Source organism: Hippocampus comes, unplaced genomic scaffold (assembly GCF_001891065.2).
Source record: "Hippocampus comes isolate QL1 unplaced genomic scaffold, H_comes_QL1_v1.1 scaffold22, whole genome shotgun sequence".
Taxonomy (NCBI): Eukaryota; Metazoa; Chordata; class Actinopteri; order Syngnathiformes; family Syngnathidae; genus Hippocampus; species Hippocampus comes.
This window is the reverse complement of record NW_017806175.1, coordinates 7,667,583-7,679,332: the sequence shown is the minus strand read 5'-3', so window position 1 is coordinate 7,679,332 and position 11,750 is coordinate 7,667,583. Positions and strand designations below refer to the sequence as shown.

At 44.3% G+C, this 11,750-nt stretch overlaps 1 protein-coding gene across 1 annotated transcript in view; it reads left to right on the top strand.

The window, feature by feature from the left end:
• The first annotated feature begins 1,285 nt into the window (after positions 1-1,285).
• The window catches only part of atp10a (ATPase phospholipid transporting 10A), a 24,440-nt gene continuing 13,975 nt past the window's right edge, over positions 1,286-11,750 (top strand). The window contains exons 1-10 of the mRNA XM_019896495.1: positions 1,286-2,196; positions 5,317-5,521; positions 5,609-5,694; positions 6,032-6,138; positions 6,216-6,347; positions 6,840-6,970; positions 7,417-7,669; positions 7,919-8,136; positions 8,472-8,666; positions 11,565-11,739. Coding sequence (XP_019752054.1) covers positions 1,781-2,196; positions 5,317-5,521; positions 5,609-5,694; positions 6,032-6,138; positions 6,216-6,347; positions 6,840-6,970; positions 7,417-7,669; positions 7,919-8,136; positions 8,472-8,666; positions 11,565-11,739 — 1,918 coding nt within the window. The 5' untranslated portion in view covers positions 1,286-1,780. The remainder of the gene's footprint in view (positions 2,197-5,316; positions 5,522-5,608; positions 5,695-6,031; positions 6,139-6,215; positions 6,348-6,839; positions 6,971-7,416; positions 7,670-7,918; positions 8,137-8,471; positions 8,667-11,564; positions 11,740-11,750) is intronic.

The window sequence follows — 11,750 nt, the reverse complement described above, 5'->3', positions numbered from 1 at the left end:
GGTCTATTCCTTTCATTTTCTCTCTGCTGGCCGTCAATGAGGTCAGAGCGAAACGTGTTCACTTCGACCAGCGAAACACATCTCTAGCAATGTGCATAGATTAACACTTTTAATAATCAGTATGTCTGGTGAGTATGATTTGTAGTTGATTTATATATATTTTTCCCTTATCTTATTTTCAAATGCAGCAACTTGACTATTTTTTCCCTTCCTGACATTTCAAGGCCGGAATCCTAACTCACATGTGCCTCACTCCTCACTCATCCATCTTGGGAATATTTGGAATTCTTCTTCACGCCAACAAGACTCATCCATTTTTATTATTTGTGTTTTATAGGAATCAGTTTTGATGGATCAGGCCTTGGAAAAGCTGATGGCTTTTTATAATCTCATGGCTTTATTGAATTCATTCCATGTTGTCTTTTCGGGATGAATTCCAACTGCATCAGGCTGCATTATTACAACATGCTGTTGTTGCATATTGGGGAAATACCTGGAATAGTCGAGCCTTATTTGATGGCATAGACGCCCAGGAGACTCTTATTTTTATTCTGTTTTATTATTCCAGCTGTGCACAAGTGTTGAAGCAAGCAGCCAGCAACCCAAAGTCCTCAGGTTTGATTTTTCACCTGGACAAATTTTCATTGGGGAAATAGTTGCATAGAACATCACAGTTTACGGTCATGTCAGACGTCAGCGAAGCTCCTGAGGATTCAGCAGGTTTGGTTTTTTTGTTTTCTTGTGCGACACCCACAACAAAAGGTTTGAACAATTCCAAAGAAATAAAACCATGTAGTTTTTGTAATTGCAAGAACTCATATTGTGTATTTTTTCACAAAAATCAACTCACTCAATTAAAAAAAATATTTTTGGCTACTGTTTCTCTTGTATGTTTTTCCAATAGTCCAGAATCTGCAAAAATTAGGCCTCCTTACCTTGTAATATAGGACAGTATGATGTGCATGTGCAACCAAGCCGTGTCTGCCATCTGGTATTGAATGGTGATATTACAACTTAAAACTCAACTCATATTTATTTTCAGTTTTTTCACATCTGTAGAGACCTGCTATGTGAGTAGAGTTCATTGACAATATAGAGTACCGAAAACGTTTGCTCCCAAATCAAAGCAATCAACTCACGTCACGAAAAATTCGTAAGTCGGGTGTCTCGTATCTCAAGGCACTTGCCTTCCGACCACTTATCTCAATGTTTCCTCCCAAATTTAATCAGCATTTTTGTTCTTCTACCTCATTCCTTCCCTCCTGCAACGGAAAATGAGCTCCTGTTCCCCGGCCCGCTAACTTCCTGGGGACAGGAACACAACTCCGGGAATACCGCGTGGCAGTCGCGGGGGCAGCCGGGCTGGGCTCCGGGGCGGGCGGCTGTGCTTGAGTGTCACGTTTCCAGTCAAGAGCGCCGATCTACACAAGCTAATGCTAGCCGGTTAGCTCATTGTGGTTTATGGGTTATGCTAGCTAGTTAGCCGCATCCTGGTAGCTTTTAGATCGACATGCTGGGGCGGGCCCAAGTCAGCATCCTTCCCGAAGTGGAAAAAAAAGGAGACGAGCTCCAAACAAGCTAAAAGTTGTCCTCCGGGCGGGCGGAGTGAGGACATGGATGAAAAGGAATTATTTTCGCGAGGAAACTAAAACGCCTCACCAGGGAAGGGAAAAGAATGATCACCTAGCCGCTAGTTTGAGCTGTTTTTCCCCGCCGTGCAAGAGAAAAGTTGTGGCGTCGCTTCCCGCCCCTTCCCCAAAATAAGAAGTCTTCGTCGGCCATGGCGAGCCCCGAAGGAGCCGCCGCCGCCAAAGTCAAACTGAGGCCACGGAAGAAGAAGAAGAGCAAAAAGGAGAGTAAAACCAGGAGCGTTTACGCCAACATCCTCGGCGAGGAGGACGACAACAACCCCAACCGACACTACGCCGACAACAAAATCAAGACCACCAAGTACACGGTGCTCTCCTTCTTGCCCAAGAATCTCTTCGAGCAGTTCCACCGCTTCGCCAATGTTTACTTTGTCTTTATCGCGCTGCTCAACTTCGTGCCGGTGGTCAACGCCTTCCAACCCGAGCTCGCCCTTGCCCCCGTGGTCTTCATCCTGTCCGTCACGGCTATCAAAGACCTGTGGGAGGACTACCGCAGACACAGGTCCGACAAGGAGATCAACCACATGGACTGTCTTGTCTACAGCAGGCGAGTAACATAAGTCCACTGACCAAAACACACTTTTGTAAAACACATTTCATGTGCAAGTTAGCTCAATGTGCCTCACACAAGCAACTCATTTCCAAACACAACAGCTCCGAAGCAAAGCAGAGAAAACAAAGGTTGCTTACGAAAATTACTAAAACGAGCATATATTGACAAGATTTAACGGAAGAGTTTAAAATTATTTAAAAGTCAAGTGAAGAAAAAAAAAGTAGGTTCCTAAAATTGCAAGAGAGGGAGAAATAATTTAAAAATGTTTAGAAGACCTTCTGGATTTAAAACTATTTACACTCTGGGCTGACTTCACTTCTGTTGGCAGCTTATTCCATTTGCATGCAGCATAACAGCAAAGTGCCCATTCACCATGTTTACTTGAAACTCTGGGCTCCACTAATTGACCGACGTCTGAAAGCAGGTAAATGTGTTACATAAGTATATGCATGAGGCCAATGAGTTCTAACCAACACTTGTTGCGTGAACGAATGAAACTTTCTCAGATGAGAGGCAAAACGTCTCTTAAAAAAAAAACTGAGCAGTCCAGTGGTGATCAATTCAATGGCCTGATAAAGATAAAGAAGTGACTTGGATGAATGAGAATATGCACACGTAAGTACATGTATGAAATACCGGTAACGCAGGAAGTCATCATAACACCCAAACTGAGTTAGCAAATGGACATTTACATTTTAATAGCAATACACTCATTCTAAATCTGAGCCGATCTGTCAGGCATGCGTGACATTTACTTCTTGATAATAGAACAATCACAAGAGAGTGTATAGGCAGTCTTTGCGAGTACTCTATAGATCCAAATAAAGCCGATATCGTTCTGATATGATACCTGTATCGGTACTCTTACATCCCTAATTTCCAACATGTATTTTTTTGGAGGTACATTTAGAGAAATTAACGATTTGAACGCCATTTCTAGTTGGCACGTTCTTCACCTGTTATTCGCATCAGTCAAAAATAAATAAATAACATCAATTTCTTGTTTTCTAATGATAACTTGTGACTTATATGTCTTATTGTGTGTGCCAAATAAAGCGTCCGGTGTTCTCGCGGGTCCTCCGCCTGTGTTTGTGGGGTGTTCCTGCCCTAATGAAAAGCGTGGCTGTGACGCACGTGTACAGAGGATAATTCACACCAGTCAAAAGGCTCTGTGTTTTGAACTTTTTTATTTTTTTCTCAGCCTTAAGTCCTTCTCGCATGCAACTCCATCCAGGTGATGCCGTCGCCTACGTGGCAACCAGCGCGCGGGAAGTTCCTGCTTCTGTCCCGAAATGCTAATATTTACAAAAAGTTTAGATAATGGAAGCATTGATGTTTGCGCTCGTCCTCCCGTTTGAGAAATTTAGCCCGGCAGGGCTTGTGGGTAAACGTGAACTTGAAGCATGCAGTCAAGTTTACAATGAGTTATCACTTTGCTCTTGTTGATGCCACTCCAGTGTCAGCTAAACAAACTCTTGCTTTGGCTCCACCTGGAAGACAAGTGTTTGGTCTTTGGAATGGGCTGGTTTCGCAGTTAACTCAGTTTCAACCTTCACACATTCCTCATTTTATTTGTCAATGTGGCAGGATTATAATCGTGATTTTTTTTTTCACTACAATATTGATCACTGACATTAACACTACTGCTAAAAGAAATGAACATAATGTACATAAAGCATTGCTGTTTTGATTTTGATTACAAACATCTATTTAAGCAGCAGTGTAGTTTTATATATGTTTTTTTTTCCCCAATTAAAAAAAAGCATCCTATAATAGTGTGACAACAGTACGAGTGGCATCTGTTCCCGGTGCCCATAACACACTGTAGAGTACGTCAAGAGTGAATACTCATACTGATATGTGACTGAAAAATAAATGATATCGAACTTCGCTCGTATTTACAATCAAAAATCCTTTTCCGTAGACTTGCCGTTTGTTTCCTCAAAGTCATTCGCTACCACAAACATGACAAAGCAGCAAAGAGTTATGTGAGCTTTTGACACTGTGACTTGCTTTGTGGTAGCGGTGACCGGCGCGGTTACACTGGTCCAAGATGACCAAAGTCATGTGCTCTTTTGATCAACACGCCTAAATTCATTGGTCACACTGCATTTTTCTCAGCTGAGGGCAACGCTAAGCTAACTGTGTAAATTGCAAGAGTACAGTCGAAAGGAAATTTCCTTTGTCGAAATTCCTCATGGAGTTGGGAATCAGCAACTGTCGGGCGTGTTAAGCAAGAAACACAAAAGAATCCTAACGCCAAGGTTATACACAGCTTTTTTTCAAAGCCCAAAAACTTTCACCAAAGATTAAAAACAAAAAGTAGGGTAGCAGTTGGTGTCAAGGATTTATGTTGAGGTGGCACACCTCTCGTCTGTCTCGAATTTTCTGTACCTGTCCGTGGCAAAAGCCTGAAATTCGCGTTCCTGAACGGTCATAAATAGTTGATATCATATTTATGGAAGAAGTCTTTCTAAAGAATTGTTGACACGTAGTGCTGGCGATAGAGCAACATCATGTCTCGATCACTATTTGAAAACATGAAATCGGTGTAGATGAAAAAGTGTATTCTTCTCCCGTCAGAACACCGTGAACTCATTTTATTATAATGAAGGCTAAAAATAGAAAAACCCCGCTGAGTTTTTTTTCTCGTGTCGTCCTCGTGATATAAAGACGTCTCGCTAAAGCTACGTCAAGGTGTCCACTAAGGTTTTACTCACCATTGATCATTGTTGTTGTTTTTTTTTTTTACATCACACGTGCGTTTTGAGGAATGCTGAGCACCATTGTTAGCTTATATCATCCAGCCACGGAATCATACCAACTTTGCCCGCTGCAGAAGACGACGTAGTAATCTTAAAAAAAAAAATCTGAATTAAGGTTTAAAAACAAGCAGTTTTTAAATATTAAATTCAATTGTATCATAATTTAAAAAACATGTTTTACCCAATTGAACACAATCTCTTGGCCAACTTCCTATTCAATTTTGTTCATGGATCTTGGTGACTTATTCGTGCGTCCTCTTATGAAAGACATGTCCACCTAACGTTATGCCAATCGGTGAAACTCATTTCTCGGGGGCCAATTTTTTTCTTGCTCCCGCCCGGTCATCAGGACAGAGCGGCGCTATGTGGAGAAGTTCTGGAAGGAGGTGCACGTGGGCGATTTTATCCGCCTGCGCTGCAACGAGATCCTGCCGGCCGACGTCCTGCTACTGAGCTCCAGCGACCCCGACCGCCTGTGTCACATCGAGACGGCCACTCTGGATGGCGAGACCAATCTCAAGCAGCGGCAGGTGGTGCGCAGCTTCTTCGACCTGGTGAGCCGACATCACTTCCCGTCGCCATGGTAAGACGATGGTACTGATGTGCCTAATAAAGTGGCTGTGGCGCGGCTGGTTTTGCAGGACTGCGACTTTGACCCGTCCAAGTACAACAGCGTCATCGAGTGCGAGAAGCCCAACAATGACTTGAACCGATTCCGAGGGTACATGTGAGTGTCGTAGCTTGGCGCCATGCAATGAAAAAAAATGACTGAACTTTATTTTGTCAAGTGGTTGCACAAAATAAAATGATCCAGATCCAATTGGTTAAAATTGTGTGAATTCAACCAAAACGTTTTTCAATGTGGTGTGTATGCTTCATGATTGTTTTGTTATTAACTTTTATTTTGTCGGAGCATTTTCCTGAGTCAGAGTACAAGTACAGATGTATAATATAATACTGTATCGGACTGTTTTGAGACTTGGGGGGAAGGGTCCTATCTTCCATTCTTCTTTCAAAGCGTGACCTTTGATTTCATCGCCATTGACTTTGATTCATTGGGGCAGAATCCACCGGAGTGGCAGACGAGACGCACTTTACAAAGACAACCTGCTGCTGAGGGGCTGCACCATCCGCAACACGGAGGAGGCAGTGGGCATCGTCATTTACGCAGGTGAGCGTCACGCCCATGACGGCGCCTCGGAACGCCCGCGCGTACGTGACCGAGCGTGCGCGTATGCGTGTCTGCAGGTCACGAGACCAAAGCCATGCTCAACAACAACGGGCCTCGCTACAAGCGCAGCAAACTGGAGCGACAGATGAATGTGGATGTCTTCTGGTGCGTCATCATCCTGCTGGTCATGTGCTCCTTTGCTGCTGTTGGTGCGTGACAGTGCATTGCCACATGCACACACACCCCATTTATGTTATCCAAATGAATCTTTTGTTGACCAAAATGGTCTGCATCTGTGAGTCATATACAACCGATGGGATTGGAGACCCGAACCAGGAAATAGAAACCTAACACATTAAAACAGGTTACAGAATCAATAATTATTCACAACACCAGTTACTGCAGATCCAAATCTAAGTCCTTTGAAAAGCTGGTCAATATCAGCCTCTGTCAAGCCAACAAGAGAAAAAGAAACAAAAAAACTGGAAGTAGAAACTAACAAAATAGAGCTAGCAAGACAACCAACGCTGATGCATGACACTAATCATGGGAGGTCCAAATCAAAGTCCTGAAGGAGGTGGGGGGGCACAGGAATTGGAAACCCATTCAAAATAAAACCGGTAGCAGAAGCAAAAACACTAGTTACTGAAAGACCCAAACCAAAGTTGTTCACGTGTGACATTATGTTCTTATTAATGCAGGTCACGGGCTGTGGATGTTTCAGTACGGCGATAAGAGGCCCGTTTTTGACGTCCTCAGTCCGGAGGGAACAGACTTGTCGCCCGTCTTGTCGGCCATCTATCTCTTCCTCACCATGATTATCGTCTTTCAGGTATGAAAGGCCCGACCTTTTGTTCACTAGCATACAGAGGGTAGCCAGCATGAGAAGCTAACCTAGCAGTCAACATCTATGATCGAACAGCATTTGTCAACAGAGGACTCAAATGATTCAAATTAAAGTCCATTGCCAACAAAAGCTGGTCAGTATCAATTGTAGTTCAGCGTTCAATCACGACAAGTGATGAGCATACGGCAGCTAACCGGTTGGTGACTAGCTAGCTAGCGGCTAATTGGGAAAAAACAGCTCTGTGTACTGTTTCTGTTTCAGGGTCAGTTTGTATTGATTTATTTCTGTTTGTCCGATTGCTGACACCCCAACCAAGCAAAAAATGTCACCCTGTGCTCGTCAGATGTGAAGTTTGTGTCAGTATGCCCAAACAAATATTTGTGGATGGGGACTTTCCATTTAGCCCGCAAAATCTGCTTGTTTTCCCTCAGGTGCTGATCCCCATCTCGCTGTTCGTGTCCATCGAAATCGTGAAGATCTGCCAGGTTTACTTCATCCACCAGGACGCCGAGCTGTACGATGAGGAGAGCGACTCCCACCTTCAGTGTCGTGCGCTCAACATCACCGAGGACCTCGGGCAGATGCAGTACATCTTCTCCGACAAGACCGGCACGCTCACGGATAACAAGATGGTGTTCCGCCGCTGCACCGTGGCGGGCGTGGAGTACTCGCACGATGCCAACGGTCAGACTGACATTCTTCCAAAACAATTATTGTAGCAGTGTTAATTTTAATAATAATTACACATTTTTTGTTTCTATGTTTCAATAAAGTAATCAATTAGTCATTAAATCCATTGACCCTGTTTTCCGAACCCTTAGTCAAATAACATGCGGGTGTGGTTACTCGTGGTGCCATTCAAGCTTTTGCTACCCGAAAGAAGGTGTGACATCATCGTAAATTGTCCTGTTCTGTGTCTTTGTTGTCCTCCAGCAAGGAGACTTGCCATGTACCAGGAGATGGACTCGGAGGAGGAGGAGTGTCCGTCCCGCGGCGGGACGCTGCCTAGGCGAGACAGCGTGGGCAGCCACCACAGCGTCAAAGTGGTGCTGCGCTCCCACAGCACCAAATCCCACCGCAGGACGGGCAGCAGGGCCGAGGCCAAGAGGGCCAGCATCCTGTCCAAGCACACGGCCTTCAGCAGTCCAATGGTCTGTGTGGCCCCTGTTCTCCCCTGATTGTCTTTACATTTCTCCCGCTGTCCTTCACCTTCCTCCGTATTTTGTCCTCTTATTGACCATGAGTGTCTCTTAAAGCCTCCACTCTCCAACGGTGTCCCCTGATGTCCTCCATTGATCTCTGTCCTCCACTGTTTTGCTTTCACTATATCTCACCGCCCCCTGTGTCTTCAATCCGTGTCCTCCAAAGTTTGTCCTGCCTTGTCCTTCGTCAACCTTCACGTTCCCCCAGTTCCCCTGTTTCTTTGCACCGTTCTCCTCAACCGTCTGCTCCCACACTCACGGCTAAACGTTCCTCCGCGGCGTAGGAGAAGGACATCACGCCCGACCCTCAGCTGATGGACAAAGTCAATGAATGCGGCAGTCAGATGGACTTCATGCGCTTCCACAGCCAGCCTATGTCCCAGCTGCCCTCCGACCTTGGCGACATCATGGATTTCTTTATCGCGCTGACCCTCTGCAATACGGTGGTGGTGTCCTCCCCCGACCAGCCTCGTCACAAGGTAACCTTTGCAAATATGTCCACGATACCGCACCCGTCTTTGGGGTAACGTGCCCTTTTGTCCCGAGTCTTTGTCCTTCATGTCCCTCCCATGCTCTGCTGCAGTGGCGTCTAAACTATGGCCACCGTATCCGTTTTCAGCAGCTTGTGGCATTTACTAAAAATGCGATTTTACACAATCAGAAAATGCTAATAGAAAAGGAAAAACGAAAAACAAAAGTGGAGGTTGTATCTTGTAGAACAGACCTCATCAAGATGGTGCAATCGGTAGGGCCCCACGGACCGCATGATTAGCTCACGGGCCGGTTCCAAAATTAGATCACCACTGATGGGACAGTGTGAATTTCAAGGAATGTTGTGTAAGTGATCACTTGATTATGTATACACTCTCGTAGATTTATAAAAAAAAAGTGTTGCATTTTACTATTTGTGCTTCCTCGTTATCGTGTGAAAAATTGAATGTGATCAGCGTCTTCACATAAAAGAATATCCTTCATTTTTGTTTTTTTTTTTCAACATAATTTGAACGATTTGTTATAACAGAAGCGTGTGTCAAGCCATTAGCCCTTGGCACTAATCAGTAGTCAAACAGTAGCTTCAGTTTCAAAATGGTTGGCGGCCCCTGTTGTCGAGCTTTTCTAGAAACGCAAACACATTATCTAAGACTAAAATAGAAACAGAATGTCTTTTCATAACAACGCGGTGAATAACGGAAATCCTTTTTTTAGAAGGAGAAATGGTTTCCTTCACTTTCTTCTCTCTGTCATGATGCAATCGGTGACCATGTCACATTGTTGATTCACAAGTTGCTGCTTTAAAGAATGGTCAGCAAACCACTGATTGCTCTTGTTTAGTTTTTTTCTGGTGTGGAGATGGGATTTAATTGATGTTCACAGTCACCATATATACGGGAGTAACTCCGTCCGCTCACGCATGTAAACGTGAGCGTTTCAAAACCGTAATTTTGACATTAACCTGAATATTAACTTTATGAAAAACGTAGTGAATGTCACCCCCTTGCCCTCCGCCGTATCCCCACCCTCACTGTCCTCAACGGTGCCCTATTGTCTTCCACTGTCCTCCATTGTCCCCATTATCCCTCAGCCTCCTCCACATCCCCTCCTTGCCCTTGATAGCCTGCCAATTCCTTTTCATCACGGAAGGAGAGGGTGTACAAACTGCTTTTAAAAAAAAAATACTGTACAAAAGAAAGAAATGCCAAACAATTGAATCACATTGATTTTTTTTTTTCTTCTTTGCAACACCGCAGACGTGTCCGTCTATTGACCGAAGAAGCATGTACAGGTATTTTAGTTTCCAGAGTTTTCTCAGAGCGCTCGGTTTTATTTCATGTGCTTTTTAAGCCTGCTCTCAGTTGTATATCCGTGTTTTGTTTTCTGTGGGTGTGGTCGTCCCGGTCAGAGGTGATATCCTCTTCTCCCAACGGCGTGCACTAGCTTGCTTGTCTCGCCATCTAATCAGAGTCTTGATAGTCTACGGAAATATCACCCGCACGGATTTGTTTGCTTGCTTTGTGCTTTTTTTTTTTATATGCCACTGTGATTGTCCACCTTTATGTTAGTACACCCTTGTGGCTTCACCTGAATGATTTATAGGTTCAAGATGCATGCATGTGATAAGGCTGGATGCCAAGAGGCACACGGTTCATCACTTGGCTCCACTATTGTACTGCGCTGCCCCAAAAAGGGAAAAGGGACCGACAAAAAAGGTCATATGCAAATGTTGTGTGGCACTGACCGTACAAAATTGTGTCGCTTTGTTATTTCTCTGATGGAAAAAAACAACCAAAAATCGTTGAATGCACACTGATGAAAATGTATGTGTCACGCTCTAAAGCTCACGCTGTCGCACGCATGGAGCCATGCCCAAAATTGAACAGGAAGTCCTCCATTTTGGTTTGAAGCAGCTATTTGTCGCTTGGAAATTTGCCTCCAACAATAGTTTCATCAGTCAACACAGATTTTGGTGGACATATCTGTCACAACCGGATGTATAAAAAAAGTCTCATGGACCCATTCACAAAATTGAACAGGAAGTAGGAAGCAGCCATTTCTCAGTCAGTAACGCCCACTGGAAAATGAAAAAAAAATCCCTTAACTCCTGTTTCCCTAATAAACACAAATTTCGATTTCCTTAATTATCACGACACCCATTCACAAAATTGAACAGGAAGTAGGAAGCAGCATTTCTCAGTCAGTAACGCCTACTGGAAAAACAAAAAAAAATCCCTTAACTCCTGTTTCCCTAATAAACACAAATTTCGATTTCCTTAATTATCACGACAGGACTCATAAAAAGGTCTCAAGGGTCCATGCCTGCAATCGGGCAGGATGCCGGCCATTTTGATTTCAAGCGACTATTATTTAACTCCTGTTTCCCTAATAAACACAAATTTCGATTTCACGACAGGACTCATAAAAAGGTCTCAAAGGTCCATGCCTGCAATCGGACAGGATGCCGGCCATTTTGATTTCAAGCAACTATTATTTTCATCTCCCCTAGAAAGTTAGAAAATATTTTCCAGCGATACTTGTTTCACTAATCGACATGAAATTGGTTGGATAAGTCTGTCCTAACAGGGATTATGAAATATCGCAAGCCTGAAATTGAACAAGAAGTCACCCATTTTGGTTTCAAGCATCCATTTTGGGTCAAATTCCCCTTCCCAGACAGATGGGTGAAACTAAATTACTCCCCTTTTTTTTCCCACCCCATCTAATATGGGTGGAGTGTGACGTTCCTCGTCAAGCATCCATTTTGGGTCAAATTCCCCTTCCCAGACAGATGGGTGAAGCTAAATGACTCCCCTTTTTTTTGCCTACCCCATCTAATATGGGTGGAGTGTGACGTTCGTCATATTCCGTTGTGTGTCCTCCAGGTCCGAATGCGGTTCGAACTCAAATCCCCGGTCAAAACCATCGAAGATTTCATCAAACGCTTCACGCCGAGCCGCCTGACCTCAGGCTCCAACAGCAGCAGCTCGTCGAGCCTCGCCACCAACCGCTCCTCCACCAAGGGCTGCTCCAGCACGCTGTCCTCTCCTTCGGCAGAGAGCACCCTAAAC